General features: G+C 39.3%; 1 protein-coding gene across 2 annotated transcripts; it reads left to right on the top strand.

The window, feature by feature from the left end:
• Nucleotides 1–8842: 8842 nt before the first annotated feature.
• Nucleotides 8843–13385, top strand: MC5R (melanocortin 5 receptor). Of its 2 annotated transcripts, none has more exons than XM_030237682.2 (2): nucleotides 8843–9094; nucleotides 9936–13385. In XM_030237682.2, exon 2 carries the CDS (start codon nucleotides 10022–10024, stop codon nucleotides 10997–10999), a length of 978 nt encoding a protein of 325 aa, XP_030093542.1. In that variant the 5' UTR covers nucleotides 8843–9094; nucleotides 9936–10021; the 3' UTR covers nucleotides 11000–13385. The 2 variants fall into 2 exon arrangements, with proteins under 2 accessions (XP_030093542.1, XP_050827456.1); XM_050971499.1 differs by lacking the exon at nucleotides 8843–9094 and having other exon boundaries at nucleotides 10069–10165; nucleotides 10252–13385.
• The last annotated feature ends 6330 nt before the right edge of the window (nucleotides 13386–19715 follow it).

Here is a 19715-nt window from a genome sequence, read left to right as displayed (position 1 = left end):
GCAGCAGGATCTGGTGTCCTGGGCCTTCTTCCCTGGGCAATGTGTTGTATCAGCGCTGGATTGGCAACAGCAGCAAACCTGAGAGGGCTCAACTCTTCTTCCTATTAAATAAGTAAATATGTGATCTTTCAGGCAGCCAAATGCTGTGATTTGTTCTGGGTCAGGAGAGGGGGAGTGCAGGTATTATTGTCATCCTGCTGTTGGATGTGGTCACCTCATTGCCCTCATCTACTAATTGGCTCCCTCAGCTAATCTGAATGAGCTGTCCCCGTTGTTATTGGACTGTGCTTTGGTAGATACAAAAAACATTTGCAATGCATCTGTATTCCTACTAACAGATGTAGTTTGTTAGCAAAACATCAACAAGTAAGGTCAATTGTATTTATTTTATGTGTTTGTGAGAAGCATTTGAGATAATAGAGTGGTTTTGGTGTCTAAGGCTGTGGTTTGGCAAAGATTTCTGTTGGTGGAGTTAGACTTTAAGTCAATACTTAATGACCCAAACATATGTCTTGAATCTCAAAAGTAGTTTTCATCCTGCTGTTAATGAAATTCTATTCTGAAATGTCTTTTGGGGACAAAATATCAAGATTTTTTTAGGCCAGCTTCAAGAAACGCAAAATCAAAAGTTAAGAATAAAATAAAAATGGGCTGGCAGAATAGAAAAAAACTGGTCAGGGCTAAAATATAAAGATGTAATGTAAATACATTGGTATTATTGGCTGTGTGTAATGAACATATATTCACATAGAAAAAGCCTTATTACCACAATTGCAAGTAGTTGGCACATTAGCCAGCAACATTAAAATTGGCAAGAATCTCAGCTGGGAAGGATGTAGGAGCTGCAGTTTGAATTTGCAATAAAGATGATGTTTTGATCCTCTGTTAGGAATCTGGCTGTGATGCAAAGCTCTGATGCAACACATGCTCATTGAGCTGGTTCAAATTTCTTTAAACAATTTTGATAACTTAACTTGATAGTGTCATGCTTTCTGTGCCAGGTCAGACACTCATCATCCCACTGTATGGCATAAACTCAGCATTGGGCTAAATCCAGCACAAACAATCAGGATAAAAAATATATCTATTCCACAGGAACAGGAGTCCTGAACTTCCTCTCACTGTATCCTCTAACTTGTAGAGGATATTTCTTCTCAAGCAATTCCCATGGCCTTCTTGTTATTCTCTGGCACTTCATGAACCTGCTGTGATAATCTCAAAATAATTTAGAGACTCTTCTTGCATCTAGTTACTGACAAATTTACTGCCTTTTAAAGGACTAATGAAGATGAAGAAGTGGAAATTTCATTAGCTGATTAAATTATCTCTCTTATAAATGCTGTAATATTAAAATTTTATTTGCCCCTGTATTTTAATTAATTGTATTATTTATAACTGAGAAGCACTGCAATTTTTTTCCTAGTCTTGCTTAGTCTGCTGAAAATAGAATTTCATAACCCTGAAAAAGAAGGCTGTTTGCTTGTGTTACTGTTCTGTTTTCTCATGGCTATAAATCTCTATGTTAGTAACAGTTAATTTTAACTCAGCATCAAAAACATCAGTTTACTGCAAACCTCAAATTAGCTGAACATGCTCAAAGAGATAATTGATTTTCTGTAGTTTTTTTCTCACTGTATGAAGACAAAGCTCCAACTGTCCTACTGCTAAGCCTGAATTTGTGTTCTATTGGGAAGTATACCTTGTGTTTCTGTTTGTCAGAAATGGTGGTATCATTGAACTTGATAATGTTGTTCTTGCAGGTCAATATTAATTCTGTTTGTAAAATTGAGATGTATACTGATCTAGTTTCTTATTGCTGGAAATGAAGCCCCTTTTGTTTCACCTTTAGAATAAGAGCCTGTGAACTTGCTCTCCCTGCAAATTTTTTTTCTGGAGAAAAGTCAGGTTGCAAGTTCTCCTTGTCCTGGTTGTTCTATTTTACCTAAATCTTTGGATTAACTTGTCCCTTACTGTTGAAAAATATTTGCATATATATAAATTTAGTACACAGCTACTACTTTCACTGAACCTTGGAGAGGGTAATTCTTAGCTACAAATTTGTGCATCTGTAAGTATTCAGACTTTAATTGTTCCCTGCTGGCTTTCAGGAAATTTTTTTGTGTGAGCTGATCATTGACAGACCAGGATGTATCAACAAAAGTATACTTGGTTTTAGGAGTCAAAGCCATGTTCTGTAGCTGTATGTGACATTAATGGAGTTATGTTTACAAGGGCAATCCTTGCTGTTTAAATCTCAGTTACAACATTGCTGGTGGGTTTATATGTCCAGAGGAGAGTACAAGAGATACAGACAATCTCCAGAACTAGAGAGTCGTGTTGTTTTGCTGGTCCATCAATGTGTCTTACATGGACATGTGGAGCAGAAGTTCCTGTCATGTTTTAGTGAAGGATCTACACAGTCATATCTTCCCTCTCAGCTCCCCAGGGAATTTCTTGGAGAGTGCTGGAGTTTTCTGTCAGCCCTGGAGGCCATGAAGGCTGGTAACTTAAGTACAGATTCACAGGGGAATAAAAAAGGATTTTTCCTGAATATTAAAGCCTAATTCTTTGCCCAGAGGTTTGATGGGTTTATCTTTCATCCCCTAAATGGGAATATTTCAACCCCTGCTTTCAATTAGCCATTGAATTAGATGTGCATGGTAGGTATTCATCATCATTAATAAGCACTTTTACCAAGATGCAGGTATTCACCACTTTGAAGGCTGTGATGTTTAGCCAGCATTGACCTCCACCCTAGAATCAATGAGGAGCTCAACAAAATAAAGTAATAAAAACTGTAGATGCTAAGCATTTGTTTTTCTTTTTATTTATCAGCCACTAAAGATGGAATGAAGAAATGTAATTTAGTTGAGTAACCATTGCATAGTCCATCTTAGCTCTTGCAGAAATTGATTTCCTAACTGATCCAATAGCAAGTGATTTCTGGGAGACAAAAATCTGCCATCCCCCTTAGCAGAATGATGAAGCCATGTGCTGGCTCAGGTTTAAGTTTCATCAGAACCAGAGCTTGCTTGTCCTCTCTCTGAAATATTTTCGTGTTTCTTGTGATTTGTTTGTTTGTTTCTTTGTTTGGGTGGGGAGAGAGAAAGGAAAAGGGTTTTTGTTCATGTTTCAAAACAAGCTCAAAGGAAATGATTGTATGATCTTCTTTTGTAACTGGGCACTTTGTACACCCAGGGAAGCCAGGAAAGTGCATCATAGCAGCAGCCTCAGCAAATCAGTGTCACAAGACTTTTCTCAGGTTCTGCTTCACTTTTAATAGTGGATCAGACACCAAGTATGTCAGGACGTGTTTCCTGCTTTTGTGAGGGATTAATGATGCTTGAAATTTTAAATGCCAGGAATCTGGGAGGACCATGAGAGTCACTTGATTTTTGTATGTCAGCAAACAGTTTACCATTGAGGACAATGTTTTATTGTAAACTGATTTAAGTTCTCAATAGTACAACTGCATGCACTGGTTACTGCAGTATAGAAGATATTCTTTGATACTGAACCACTTTCCTTTCTGCAAGTCTCTTTGCTTCTGGCTAACATAATTTACCTTTGTAATTTTGACAGCTTTCATTTCAGCCATAGCAATACTCCACCCTTTCACTCCTTAGCTGGTGAGTACTAGAAGGAAAATAATTCCAACTTCTGAAATAATATTGCTTATTTTTTTCTGTTAGGATACAGTGATTTAAAAAAAAAATCCTGACATAACAAGGTACTGTTTATTGCAAGACTTTATTGCCAAAAAGATCAGAAAACATAGTGTAGCAAGGGACTGACAGAAAAAAAATCAGTTCTGAGTTAAATGGCTGCTATTTAATTCTTCTTTTTGCACTTAGACACCTCATTAGATAGGAAGCAGCTGCATTTTTTGCCAACCTGTACAGAGAGTGAGGAAAGAACCTATATATGAGTACAGAGATGTTAGATTAGCACTGAACACTACTAAAGAGACAAATTTTGATATTGTTGCCTGGGTGTTCTTGAAAATTGCCTGTGTAGCACATGGATCCATGCTTAGTTATCATGTGCATCCAACCAGAGACATTTGCACTTGCCCTGATAGGAGCAGCACGCACACATTACAGCAGTTTTCTGTGTGTAGCAATGTCTCTGTGAGATGAAGAATTAAGGATAATTCTCACTGTGCATCTCCTTGGAGTTCTTCTTCTGCTGCTTTGTTACTTTTCCATGTTCATGCTGTGCTAAAATGCCAATACCTGACTAGAGAGATAGCACAGGACAAAAGGCACTGAGTTGTCAAGGCTCTCTGCTCAAAGCAAGCAGCCAGGCCAGGATGGGGAGTGCAGTGCTCCCAGGGAAGGGTTCATGCTGTGCTCCTCTGCTTATCTGGAGGAGAGGAAGATGGAAGTGAGCAGCTTTTCAAGGGACCTCTTTAGACCAGTACTTTACAAAAAAATCAGAAATCAGAATTTTGTCACTCACTTCAAGGAATGCTTGCCTCCTTACACTCAAGTAAAGTAGATTTGAGCATAAACTTTGTACTAAAATAAAGTGGGGAAGGATGATCTAAGCACAGCACTCTGTATTTGGAAGGTTTGCTCTTTGCTAGTAGGAACGTGCGTTTACCTCTGTTGTATTTCAGACTTTTCTTCTCTGCTCATCTCTCCAACCTACTGAGGTCCTTTAAAGGGGTTTAAATTACTCTGGGGTCTCAACCAGTCCTTCCAGAAAGAAGTACCAAATCAGCACCTGCTGGTTTGGTTTTTTTCCTCAATCCCAGTCTGTTTGTATATTATGGAATCATCTCTCTTTTCTATTGGGAAGTTTCTACATTCTCCTGCTGGTTATCTGTGCCTTGTGGAGTCTGCAGCTGGCACTTCTGATTCACCAGGTCTGTACTGCTGACCTATCTTCTAACAAAAGGCTAGGGGGTGATTCATTGCTCCAATTAGTGGCACATAAAAGTGAATTCTTACTACTCTTTTACAGTTTGGGAGGCTGGTTACAACATCATCCCTTTTAGGTTATTAGCATAAATCTTTCTTAAATGCCTTTTGTACCATACTGCATCTTTCTCAGCTTTGTACTCTTATTCAAGAAGCACCACTGATAGGTACTAACTGAGAGTGGTCAGAGACTGTCTCAAACCATTTGGAAGGACTCAGTTGAAGGGGTTGATGGCCAAAAGTGCTAATGCATTCATACTAAGTATGGCTGATCCTACCCTCAAGAGGGCACAGATTGCTTTTTATTTTGATGCTGTTTTTCAGACTTCCTTTTCTTTCTGAAAGAAAATACAAAAGATCAGATGTTGATTTGAAGATTAGGGCCATGAGATAAAAGAAATATTCACTATGCCACTGCTTACTGCAAAGTCCAACTTTTAGGCTTTCAGACATCCCCTGGGCAGACAAGGGGACTGAAATACTGACAGTCTGTCATCACTTCATCCAGCTTCTTTATTTCAGGAAAAGGATCAATAATGCCTTTTTTTTTTTTTTAACCTCAATTAATTGTCTGTCATTAGAAAAGGCTAACTGACTGTAATGCTGAGGAGCTAACAGTGGGGACCTTGATAGGGCTCAGACAAGGTTACTCAGTAAACAGTCCAGGACAAATAGTTTCTCAGTCTGAGACATTAAAGAACATTTTTTATGTGTTTTGAATGCAGAGAAGGCCATGATCTTCCACTTTGGCACATGCACAGGTTATCTCTTAGAGCAGTCTGGAAGGCTCCTCTGTGACTTTGAGATATTCTGCTGATGACAAGATAGACAAGAATTAGACAGAAGAGGGATTTTATAAATAGGAAAAGAGCACCAATCCTAGTTATATTATGCGGAACAAAGGTATTTTCATCAAATAGATAAAAAGAGCTGCAGAAGGATACTGGAACTGAATTTCTTACATGTGTTAGTGCTAGATAAGTTTGGTAAATTTTTATAAATACCACCAACACTCTTCTTTGAACCTGTTAAGATGAGCATAGATTAATACCAGAATGCATCTGAGTGTAACTGACTCATCTACAGAAACTTGGTTGGGAACATGTCCTTCCATTGGCCTCATTTATCCATTTATTGATAAAATCAGTATCTTGCTATCCTTCAGGTGGCAATTCCCTGCTGGTTTTGACATGATGTAACTTGCCCTACGTGTCAGTGTAGTTCCAGTGGATGTGCAGGGCAAAGGGGATTTCTGGCTGGGATTGTTGGTGCTGCTGATGGCAAGCAGGGCCCGGCTGTTTCTGCCAGCCACGTTGTCATGGCTCCCAGTCTGGTTGTTGACAAAGCCTGAGAGGCAAAGATGTATCTGGAGTGGCTTCTGCTCTCTCTCAACCACTTCACAGCTGAAAAGAATGGCATGGGACTGAGACAGGCCCTGGCATCTCTTTTTCTGCCAGAATCCTATTTTACTTCTTTCTTTCATTCACTGAGGTCTTTCTGTAGCACTTTCAATCTCTCTTCCTAGAACCCAAAGAAATTTCTTGGTTGAGGGAGCTGGACATGGAGATCATGAACATCTGAAAGACAAGCTTATTCATTCAGGAGTCCTGCAGCTGGGAAGCTGTTCATTGATTCTTCCCAAGAGAATCCAAAGATCTGCTCCCATACCCCTCTATTCAAATCTTTATAACTCACTTGCCTGCCTCCACTCACTGTTGTTTGGGTGTCCTTTCAGTTACCTGCTTGCCAAGCTATAGCACTAAAGAGCTGCTTACTGCAGCAATTTATTGATAAAACTCTTTTTTGGAGGGTGATGGTGGGGAAGGAAAGTATTTTCTTCATTTCATCCTCTAACATAAGAAAAAATGCATCTGTACCACTACCCAGTTTCCAGGCAGGCAATTTTTCTGCAAGTTTTGTAAAAAAGGGACTTTTTGGTGTAGCACAGGCAATTGTACCAAGGTTTACACCTGCAGTGTCTGGCTTGTGGAACAAGAATCCAAATGCTGATTCATAATTTATAGGTAAGAAACTTGGCATTGCTCTAAGGAACAACAGCCAAACCACCCAGTCTGATGAGTAATTCATTTCCTGCAATTGGCTGGCCTGCTGAGCCCTACCAGGTACACTGAAAACTTTTGTAAAGCTGTTAAGCTGGCCTGCAAAGAGCTTTGTTAAACTGAACATACAGAGCAATTTGTAAATGGAATGAACAGAACCTAACAAGAGACAATGTGATATAAACAGCAATAAGTTGGGTACTGCAAGAGAAGTAATTGAAGGGGAAAGAGTACAATGTCTGCACAGTTCTTGCTAGATATAAGAGCACAGGAACGTGTAAAATTTACTGTTAGGTATCTGACTGCCAGCACCTGCAATGGGAATATCAAAAACTATGAGAAAGATAACCTAAGCTAGCTAAGGTAAGTTAACTTTGCTGAAAACATGTTACCAAAACCATGCTTTACATTAAAGAACAGAAAGAGGACTGCAGGTGATGTTTCTCTATTCTTTTTAAAGGACTAAGAGCTCAGAACTTGCACATAAGTGAGACACAGCAGGGAGTGTGTGTGTTCAGCAGATGGCCTGATCCAGTCAGATTTAACAGCTGCACCTGAGCACAGTTTGTGACCTCAAGTTTGTGATAATTTAAATTCTCTTTCCAGTACTGGAGAGAAGGGATAGGCAAAGTTAATCTCCTGACTATAACTCTATAATGCTAAAAGAGACATTTTACTCAAAATTGTAAAAAAAAAATGCTTTTCACTGTCACCCTTTGTGCAGGGACTATTTGTACCTAAACATATTCCATATAATGGCCGAGGTGTTTCTGCATCCCTAGAGTGAAGGGTTAGAGTGAGGCCAGCAGGGACAATAGAGAAACATACTCTGGAGTATATTAATTCGAAATAGGGATTCATCTGCTTTTCAATGATAAACCTTAACTGAACTCTGAAAACACAAAAGTGGCATGGGAAAATTAGGATTTGTTGGTGGTGATGCTTTAAGAAAAATGCTGTAGGTTAAAAAGAAGCAATTTGGTCATGAAAATACAGCATGAAAACACCCATGGTGGTGATTTGGAGAAGCAGAGACTTCCTGTGTCAAGTTAATTTCAAATCCTGCATGTGTCTGACTGTCTGGTTAGCAGCTAAGAAGAAGGGCATTTGGCAGTCAGAAGGTGTGTGCTTTGCATTCCCCAGCCTGCACCTGGAAGCAGAGACCATTTGTTAAAGACTTGAACTGATTTTGCCACCTTTTGGGTAAGGCCCAGAAGGGGCATTGGCTCCTGCCTGCTAGACCCACAGGGGAACTTCAGCACTGGAATACCGAGCACAGAGTTTAACAGCTCCTGGGCCCCTTGGGGAATTCACATCCATCTCAGGGAGCCCGGGCTCCTGGCATGGTACACTGCTCCTTCCATTTCTACACTGAAATCTCCATTCTAGCAAGGGGTACAGAACGCAGCTGTTTATTTGTTCAATTGTTTTAATACAAATTATTTGAATATATTTTCTATTAGTGGCATGGTGGCTTTGACTGCATGTTCTCTAAATTTTGTAACAGTGGGGTTCTTATTTCTGAAAAAAATCCCAGCAAAGCTGAATATGAGAAAAATGCTTATAGCAGTAATAAGCCTCCCACTTTAATAATAGTATTATCTCCTCTTTTGGAGTACTGTTGTAGGAGGAACTTATTGTCAGTGTACTAGAAACAACAAAGAAAACAAAAGAAAGGAGCATGTCAGGTACATTTTCTCCCTTTAATATTATAGAAAGCTCATAAAAAATTTCAGATAAGAATACCTGTTCAGTTAGAAAGAGAGAGGAAGGCCACTAGATGGTGGTAAAAACTCAAGCCTTTGCTATGAGATCTGTGGAAAGAGAAGTCCAGGGGGGCAAAGAAGGGGAGGAGGAGCCACAGTTTGAGTACTGAAGTCATTATTGCTTGGAGTCTATAAAAAGGCAGTCGCACAGTAAGTAATTTATATGTGGTCAGCTTTGACTCTATGGATTTACTAATTCTTTTCCCTCTATTTTTTTTTTATCTTTTGCCACCAAGAAGTCCCCAGCCCCAGATGTCAGGGGGTCTGAAACTTCAGCTCTCTGGAGGAAACGTTGCAGACAATGATGAGAAAAAGCAGCTGAAGGAGCAGCTCTGGTAAATAGGTACAGTAAATTCTTGATTGCAAATAAAAAGTGGCTTTTTGAAACAGAAAATTGTTTAGCACGATATGCTTTGAATTTGTATTTGCAACAAGTGACTGACAATCAGCTCTAAATGTTCCCTTTATTAAAAATGTGATGACTTACAACTTTCCCGAAATATTTTCATTACCAAAAAACCATTGAATAAAATATGTTGGATTTGGAAGATAAAACTTCTTTTGCAATAGCATTCCACTCACATAAATTCTGTAACCTTAGTTTATCCTGAAAGGTATGGATTTGCCTTGGTTAGGTGTTTAATGCCATGCTTTTAAATGAGCATGTTAACACTGCACAGATAATCTGTTTATAATATAGTTCATGCCAAATTAAATGTACAAAGGTCAGGAAAGCATGTAAACCTTTTACTGAAAATGTTAAATTCTTTATTGTGTCAATAATAGAAACTTCTTTCTATCATATTCAAGTGAGTGGTTTCTGCTGGACGTAGTGCTACATCCTCCTGCATTTCTGGGGTCTGAGAGCTGGGACTGGGAAAACTGTTTTTTGTTTGCTTTTCAGCAGAATTTCCAGGACATTCTGGGGAAGTACTCCAGGGAACCAGACAGAATAATCAAAACTATGAATGAAGAGTGCAGGAATCTTTTCTGCACAAATCAGTTTGTGATTTTAATTTGCCAGTAAGGATAGGCAGAAAATCTCTGAGCTAACCAAAGTTTAGTTTAGAATCAGTGAAGGAATGTGGTGTGGAAGAGGGTGGGACATGTACAAATTAAATAGAAATAGCTGGTATTTATGTTGTCAACTTCTGCCTGTAATCTTCATGCTATACTTTTTTTAGGCAGGATCTTCTGCCTTTTGGAAAATGCATTTACCACACTCCTTGGCAAGCCCTTCAGACGGAACAGAATGTGTTAACTCCCAGAGATGAACACATCCTCTCAATTCTATGTTTCTGAACTCAACCTGAGTGCCTTCGGTAGCAACTTTACTGTGCCTACTGAGAAGAGCAAGTCATCACCATGTGAGCAAGTGGTCATCGCAGCTGAGGTGTTCCTAACTCTGGGCATTGTAAGCCTCCTTGAAAACATACTAGTTATATGTGCAATAGCTAAGAACAAGAACTTGCACTCACCCATGTATTTTTTTGTTTGCAGTTTAGCAGTGGCTGACATGCTGGTTAGTGTGTCTAATGCTTGGGAGACCATAACCATATACTTAATAAACAATAGGCACATCATCATGGAAGATGCCTTTGTCCGTCATATAGACAATGTCTTTGATTCCATGATCTGCATATCTGTGGTGGCTTCCATGTGCAGTTTGCTGGCTATAGCAGTTGACAGATATATCACTATCTTCTATGCCCTGCGTTATCACAACATCATGACCGTGAAAAGGTCGGGGCTCATTATTGCATGCATCTGGACCTTTTGCACGGGCTGTGGCATTATCTTCATTCTTTATTATGAATCAACTTACGTGGTCATTTGTCTCATCACTATGTTTTTTACCATGTTGTTCCTCATGGTCTCCCTGTACATCCATATGTTCCTCCTGGCTCGTACTCATGTGAAGAAAATCGCTGCTTTGCCTGGGTACAACTCTGTCCGTCAAAGAACCAGCATGAAAGGAGCCATCACTCTGACTATGCTTCTTGGCATCTTCATTGTTTGCTGGGCTCCATTCTTCCTTCATCTCATCCTGATGATCTCCTGCCCTCAAAACCTCTACTGTGTTTGCTTCATGTCTCACTTCAACATGTACCTCATTCTCATTATGTGCAACTCGGTGATCGACCCCTTGATCTATGCCTTTCGTAGCCAGGAAATGAGGAAGACCTTCAAAGAGATTATTTGTTGCTATAGCCTGAGAATGCTCTGTGGGTTATCAAACAAGTATTAAGATAACAAAACCAAACCAGGGAGGAGACTGAAAAGGCAACATCTTCCTGCATCCTGTGATTCTGGTGAAATACCTATGGAATATTTTCTTCATTCAGCTGTCACGATTCCCACAGCAATCAGAGACCCTTTTTAAACATGTGATTTTACATTTCTTTCCCTCCACACACTTCACTCATGCTGGTGGTTGGAGCTACTCAGTGCATCTGTGTTATGGGGATAAAGGATATTTTGACTTTCATTTACTCTATTGAAGATTGGAATTTATAAGAGGATTATACTGGGGAAAACCTTATTTTTATTTCTGTTAAATATAACGAGTGAGTTCTGCCATGTGAATGAACCCACCAGCCTCTCAATGTGTGTTTCTTTTTGTGTTATTTGTCTCTCTAGATATAAAAAAATAATAAAAATTTATCTCTCTAGATAAACACAAGCATGGCTTATTTTGATGCCCAGAATTAACAAGGAATTTTTTTTTGCTATTTTCTTCTGAAGACATAAAATCAGAGAAGTAGCCCCAATTATCAAGCTCCACATACCTTGGTCAGCAGTTATGATCAATATACACGCACATGTCAGCAGTCTTGTATTCCAGTCATGACTGTTACTGTCACAAAATTCATATTGTGTAAGATGCCAATATTTCCACGAGATTTTCCAGGCTGGATACAGCACTTTGTCATATATGACTATATATGTTCAAATCACTGTGAAGCAAGATGTACCACAGGTGAATTTTAAGGCTGAATATGAAGACTGAGCTGATTCTAGTTTGTCTGTTTTCTTTATTTGCCAGGGCTAGGGAAACAAAGGGAACACAGCCTGTAGATGTTCATGTAATATTTTGTGGAGATGGAAAGATTGAGTGGCTGCCTTTCTATACACATTAGAAAACCCTTTTGGATGTGAAGAGCCTGTGTTACTGTAGATTGCATCTTTCAAGTTGGGAGAGAGAAAACAAGTTTGATAATCAAAAGGCGTGTCAGGCAATGGCAAAAAAAAGGATTTCAAAACATCAGGTATATGTAGCTATAAAGAGTCCTGAATTTTGTTCCCTGAACAGTTTTCCTCTTAGTTGAGAGGATTCTAAGCTGAAACCCTCATGCTTTTTTTGTGAGTAGTTTGCATCTAGTGATGCTTTCATAAACCTGCTGTTCTGCAACAGCTGTATAATATGCAAAATGCTGGCCTAACAAAAAGAGGGAGCAACTCTGGTATTTCTTGATGACCATGAATGGTGCACATCTTGTGCTGTGATTTAAGTTATGGAAAGATTCCATAACTTAACTAGATAGCTGAATATATCTTGAAAAAATGAAATCTTCCTTCTGAAATCTGGAAGAATAATGCTTGTTATACTTGGTTTATGCATGCTGTAAAACTCTTTTTTATCAGTAGACAGTTTATGATTTATTCCATGACTCTTAGGTTATACTTTCATGGTGAGATTCCTGATTGGGTTTTAAGAAATTTATTTGCCATAAGGGTGGTCAAATATGTGAACAGGTGGTCAATGGTTGTACAAAATCCATCTTAGAGATATTTAGAACTGGACTCAACATGGCCCTGAAAAACCTGCACTAAACTGAAAGCTGACTCTAACTTTGAAGCTGGCCCTGCTTTGAGCCACTAGGAGCAGATTACCTCCTTCCAACCCAAATTGTTCAGTGATTCTATGACACAGTTTGCATATTATGATAAAATTATATTTTCCCCTCCTAATTTTATCTCTTGCGTAAGAAAAATTAGAAGGTATTTCCCTCCACACACTTAGAGCCTACTTTATGTCTTCATTTGCTTAAGACGTTTCTGACAGGAGAAGATGCACCTTTAGCACCAGAGTCATACATTTTTTCTGCTCCAAATTTACTATTCCTTCAGCTCACATATATCTCCCTCTGACATGAGTGGGAATGTAATTCTCAGTGGAGATCCCTTATTATGCTGACTGATACACTGGTTATCAGTGCACTAGGGGCTAGAGTCTTCCTTCAGCTATATCTGAAAATGGGATTTCAGAGAATGCTGGTGGTCAGTAGTGAGAATCTTGCCTTGTTTCAGCCCATCTCTTAATCCTATCCATAAGTAGCCTCTAAATGTTGGCTCTTGCAACTATGAATGTAAATGACGAAAGGAGACAGTTCCGCTGCATAGTGAAAGGCACCAGCTGATGTAAATAAATCATTAAATCTTCACTGGGTATTGCAAATAAGACAGTTTTGTACATAACTGTAAATCAACTGAGGGGAAACCAAAACTGTAATAGTTTTAGGTATTTTCTTGAATTGTATATTACTCTTTTTTTGTTTTGTTTGAAGGCTGTTTGATGTATAAACACAGACATATAAAGAAACTATTAAACTGGATTGCTGGAAACTCCCACATTTCTGGTTATTCATTGTAACATTTCTGCTATATTATTCACAGAGGGAATATTGCATTACAGACTTTCACGTCTCATTTAAACAGGTGCTTTCTTAAGAAACATTCTGAATGAGAGTTACAGACTCATACAGTGTATTTACATTCATACCTATGTTCCCCTGGGTGTCAACACCACATCTTCATTATAAGCTTTACAGGTGGGGAGTTGAAACAACTTAAAAGTGAAATGCAAGTATTTTCAAAACAGGCTAGAACATTTCCTGCAAAACAGGTTGTTTACACTCAAGTAATGAATATAAAATACATATCTCTGGGGGACCATGACAAGCATTAACATGTTTCTTTCTCCAGTTTGGCTGCAGAATAAAAGGAACATTTAGCATACTGTCACTTCTGTCAGAGCCTGGGAAACACTAAGTGTTGTGATAGACTGGGACCAGCCAGCATGGTGTAAGCAGGAAATTTACAGTCATGGAAAATTAGTTGCTAGACTGTCATTGCACCATGTCCCTGCAGTTAATGACACTACTCTTGCTTATCCAACCAGACATTTACAGTTTAGCTTTAGTCACTGCACAAAGTAACTCAAATCACACTATTTCTGCCCCAAAGCAACAAAACTAATTTTTATTGCGCACTGTTGCTTTGATGACAGAACTCTTCACTGCTTCTAACTCATGTGTCACTATTTAAAAGTTCTTAATAATCAAGTATTCTGATCTTCCTCCTGTCGCAGGTGGGATCAACTTCTATAAAGTCATCTGCATTTTGAGCAGATTAGTACCAGGGGGAATAGTAAAAGAAAAAATCTGAAGCCTTTCTCCATGCCAAGGCCACAATAAGGAAGTACTAGCTTCCCAAAGAGCCTTGGCATCTCCTGTAACACGAAATGGTTATAATTGGATGGAGAAATAAAATTGGTTCTTTGGGGAAGAAGTTGGTCCTCGGCTTCAGGATCCTGCTCCCCAAATGGGCACAAATCTGTCACATAAAGCTTTAATTACTGAGTACTAGTGCCACTGAGTCTGGGCTGGGAGGGATGATTGTTTTCAAGTCTACAATCTACAGGTCTGCAACCTGCAGCCTGCACCCTTTGTGCAACCAGTGTCCAGCAGTCCCCTAACATAGTGTGGAACCCTTTTGAGTGTGGGTTGCACATTCATTCCCACCTCTCAGGCTTATCCCCTCAGAAAACCTTCTCAGAGTGTCTCTCTGGAGGTTGGAGTTGCATTTTTTGTGGATCAAATAAGTGCAAAATAAGTGCAGAAGGCACAGGAATTTCCTGCACATGCAAACTTTAGGAAGGCAGAAAAGATATAAAATCTTTGGGAAAACAACTCAACTCCCTCACACAGTCTGCTCTCTGAAATCTTCAAGGACTCTGTTTTACTCCAAAGCCTTGTTGTGGATTCTCCTGCCTATTTTTTCAGTAAATGCTTCCTCTGTTGCTCATCAGCTTCTTGCACAGAAGACCAATTCATGGTGACCACTGCTGCATTCAGGAATTGCAAAGGACGGTCCCAGTCTTCAGCTGTGTTGGTTTTCAAGCACAGTGCCCTTCCTGTTAGGCAGGTGAAGATTTGGGAACGTGGATGTGGAAATGAGGATCTTCACATGGGGGATAGAAAGGCATGCAGGCTGAGGTGGAACTGCCTGCATAAGACTCTCTGCTAGTTTGTCTCCAGGTGAGATGTTCTCTCTCCTTTTCTAATCTTAGCCTGTGTTACAACCTGAGCTCTGGGTATCTTGGATCCTCCTGTTCTTCATAGAGGACAGAAGAGTCTGAAATGTATGTGTACACCATTTAGATACATGTCTAAATCAGTTTTTACTCCCAAATATAAAATAAAAGCACAGATGACATCAACAGATGAAATGTGTGTGAGAATGTATGGTTCCTTTTCCTCTAACCTTTCTGTTTTTTATTATTTGTTACACTGCTTTCCAATCTGCAGCGTTTTTCATGTATTTCCTCTCCCTGTGAACAAATTAGCAAGAGGCAGAATCTGAAGTAGAAGAAAAAGCCTCAAGTACTTTTTGCATCTTAAGGTTTTGAAAATTACAGCAGATCAGTGTGACAGAACAGAGTTCCCCTGGCACCAGTTAAACTAAAGATCTAGTAAATTGGTCAAATTCTTATGGTTTAAACATTATTCCCTCAACAGTTTCTTTTTGAGCAGCTTGCCTAAAAAAGCCCTAAGAATGCATGACTAGCTGTGCTGAGCAAGGAGTGAAGGGTTTTCATCAAAACAAAGGGCAGCTCTTTGGGGACATTATGTAAAGTCTGGACTTGTGTCTAGCAATCCTCTGGAATGTGAGCAGAGCTCCCACGAAGCTGTGGTTTAGGGACTTCTTGGGCAAGAGGTTATATTTACAGATTTGTGACCAATAGCTCTAAATGAATGGGTCTTACAAAAATTTACCTAATCACTCTTGGATCTCTTCATTTTAATCTGCAACACCTTGTTTCACAAGATATGTTGGGTGGAAAAATGATTTTTTTTCTATTATAAAACGTCTATTTGTAAGATTTCTTCAATGCCCTACAGTCCTTATGTTGCAAAGAAAAGAAGTAATTAGTCCCCATTCATTTCCCTTGTGACATTCATTATCCTACTCCCCGATATTCTTCTATAAATTTTATCTTTGCCAGCCTAGAACCCTGGCCCATTTAATCTTTACTGGTAACTTCATACCTTGTTGTCATTATGTTGTTTTCCTAGACCTGCTATATTGTTTCTGGATCAGATAAGCAAATGATAATCCAGATCTAGATGGAAACTACAGTTCCACAGTGCCAAATGCTGCTGCCTCTTTTGTTGTCTAGGCAGTATGTAACAATATACTTTCATTTAGTACAACACATTCTATAATTTGGAAAATTTCAAGATCTCTAAAATGCTCATGGGAACAAATGCTCTTTGTTCTCTAAATAATCTTTCATTTTTGATGGCAAGGATGTGTAAAACTTATGCCAAAAATACATTACTTAGGGGTGTTTCTGTCGTTCCAGGACCAAGTATATGCCTTGGCTGTGTCCTATCTCTACAGCAGAACTCATCTGCTGGACACAGTCTTCATTACCCTACCTCTGATGGGATGGAAGCCTGGCCACAGAGGCTGGAAGGGCCTTTTGTCCCAGCCATGCTCTGTGTGGCTGAGGATCAGGGATCTCAAGTTCACACACACACTTCTCCTGGAAGCTCATAATTTCCTTGAGAAGGGTGGTAAGCATATAATTTGCACAGCTACCTCCAGATGGTGATTTATCACTCCCTTCCTTTCAATTAGGCTGGTTTTACACCTGATTAAAGCACTATGAGAAGAAGAAGGATCAGCTTTGTATGCTGGCTCCAGATGATTTGCAAAGGCATCTCATGAACTCTTTTGATGCTCTGTTGCACAAATGCCTTAATTAACAGTGACAAAACAAAAACCCACAACAAAATGGGATTAATTTTTCTCTTTAGTTTGCCAGTTTTTTTAACAGGACACAATTGGTTTTGGCAGGCAATAAGTAAAATTGCCCATGAATTAGCTTTTTCATTGTTATTTTTCAAGGAAAATTTGTACCTACTTCACCTACCCTGAAAATATGACCCTAGGAGTAACTATCATCTTTGTATTATACCTTTTCTTTGCTCTGAACTTCTTTCTGAAAAGCTTTGCATGGTTTTTGAGTCAGAATGCAAGTCCCTGAAATTCTATATCCCCAGAGTTGATAGTGCTGGGATAGCCTTACATAGACCTTACGATTATTTCTGCTTCAGAGGCTCATCGTGCTTTTTAAAGTCAGGGGAATATGTCCAGGATATTCTTCCATTCAAAGAATAGTAGGAAAGATTCCTCTGCTGTCACCATCATATTTTCTGAAAAATCCTCTTTTCCCATGATTCTTCTCCTGGGAAGCTGAGAAGCTTCAGAGAAGAATGAAAACAATAATTATCTGATTGCTTCTTCTGTATTTTGCTGCTTTGGAATGTAGTTGGAGATTGTTTATCCAACAGGTGGTTGTTTGATTGGTTTAATGTGAATTGTTTTGAATTAATGACCAATCACCATCCAGCTGTGTCGGGACTCTAGCCGCAGTCATGAGTTTTTCATTATCATTCTTTGCAACCTTCTATCTGTATCCTTTCTCTACTCTTTAGTATAGTTTTAGTATAGCATTTCTTTAATATAATATAAGTACATAAAATAATAAATTAGTCTTCTAAGAACAGGGAGTCAGATTCATTAATTCCTCCTTTGTCCTGGGAGCCCAGAAAATACCCCACTCTGCTTCAACCTTGTTATAAATATAGAGCAACATCATGATTAGTAGTGCCAACACTGCCCTAAGCTCAGAGATACTTCACGGAAACTAAAAGCAGCTCTTTCACAAAAGCTTTTCCCAGAGAACACAAAGAGCCCTGGCTATAAAAAAGAGATGACATTCCTGCTCTCTAAGTGGTGGAGCTTGGGCAAGCAAGAATTTCAAGTCTGTGTTAAGTTCACCCTTGACTCTTAACAAAAGATGATGATAAATAGCTGCGTCCTACTGCGAGGACTAGGCTGTGTTGAAAATCATCCCTTACACATACTTGTGCCAAATTCAGTTTTAGAGGAGTAGAGTCAGTGAGTTGCTGGAAGCTTGGCTGAAAGTCTGTGTGCAAGATCCTCACTGGGTGTGACTGAATTCCATTCCACTGAAGGGTCTTGTAAGACATCTTCTCCCCACAGAGGCATGTAGTAACAATTCAGGATATGGTATCTCTCAAACCCCTTCTCCTTCAGAAAGGACAACAAAATTTTAAGCATTAGTGGAAAATCAGTCCAGGAAGAAATTTATTTCTTGTGTTCCTTAGACCAAGAACCCATCTTGGTGGGTCCCCAAGATCCAGTGCTGTGGCTGGGGGTCTTTGCAAAGTCATGTCATATGGAAACTGCTCAAGTCACTTGGAAAAGGTAAGTTAAACCTTTGACTTCTCTTGGTCTAAAGTGCTCTGCTTGGTACTCATAGTTTGGAAAGCAGGTGCTTGAATAGTCCTCCTTTCATATGGCCAAGAAGAGAGATGAATCACTTGAATTTCAGTTCAAGTTCCAATGAGAGTTCATGTCCCTACATAAAGCACATAAAAAATGAAGAGGTAGGAGGTAAATCCCGAATAAAATCCAAGTTTTTAATCTCACAGTAAAACTGCTAAATATTCAGGTTTTCACATTGAAAAGGGACATTGGTGGGGCCACCTCTGAATCTGGAGGTGGAATTTTGAAGGAAAGCCCTGCAAAGAAAAAAGATGGTATTTGTTGTGTAGTCTGATGGTTTAGTTGTACTCTGGAAAGTTGAATGATCCCATTGGTGAAATAAGAGGAGAAACATATATTTTACTAATTTTCACATAAGTAATTTTTAAGATGGTATTTGTAGTCTGTGGGTTCTTGGTGTTCCTGCTGTCCAAAGCAGAGGTGCTCTGCTTCCAGAAAACTGGAAGGTGCAAGGATTTTAGGTATAAGTGACAGGAGAATTTATGCTCCCAGCTCCTCATGCAGCTCCTTGGTTTTTCCTGGTGCTTCAGTCAGGTGCAATTAATAACTGAACTTAGCAGTGGCATTTCAAGAAATACACTCTTATTTAGAGTGGGGGATATTGAAGATATGTCCAGCCTAATTGGACGGACATGGAAAAGAGGAAAGCCACCCTAGAGCTTTCCTCTTAAGCTACCTCCTGTGAACAGACCTGGCATGCAGACAAGCAGGGGATCAAAGGCCTGTTGCACAATGTAATGAGTAAATAGATGACAAACACAACATTATCTCTGGTGGACCTTTAGAGGGGAAAGCGGGCAGTACGAGAAACACTGTGTGTATTTCAGATGACCTTTTGCTGAAAATGTCAGTTAGAAGACTGTGCTGAATTGTTAAAGAGGGTAATAAATAACTGGGCTGAATAATGAAAGGTTTAATTCTCAGGGAAGAACCAAAGTGAAGATGCAGGGAGGCTGGTCACCTAGCACCACACATACTTTAAAACTTAGCTGAATTAATAACAGCCAGTGTAGTGCCAGCATTTTTGGTGCTGGGAAAAAACAAAAGCATCTAATAACTAGGGCTAATAATGAAGGAAATCTGTGGTGAACTAGCAGAGCTGTTAAAGAAGAGTCTACACTCCAGCCCTGGATGAGGATGTCCATGTGGCTCTGGAAGTCATGCATTTTGGAATAGATTTACTAAGCCTTCTCCATAAATAAATAGGAAGGTATTTAAGCATCTTCTATTTGATTTTTGTTGTGTTTTGTTTTGCAGTTAATTTTTCAACGATATTTTTGATCTTTCCTCTTGATTGGGTA

Source organism: Serinus canaria, chromosome 2 (assembly GCF_022539315.1).
Source record: "Serinus canaria isolate serCan28SL12 chromosome 2, serCan2020, whole genome shotgun sequence".
Classification (NCBI taxonomy): Eukaryota; Metazoa; Chordata; class Aves; order Passeriformes; family Fringillidae; genus Serinus; species Serinus canaria.
The sequence above is the reverse complement of the archived record's forward strand: the minus strand, read 5'-3'. Positions and strand labels throughout refer to the sequence as shown.

What these genes read in the sequence shown, in the direction of transcription:
- MC5R (XM_030237682.2), top strand. Translation starts at nt 10,022, where the DNA reads ATGAACACATCCTCTCAATTCTATGTTTCTGAACTCAACCTGAGTGCC.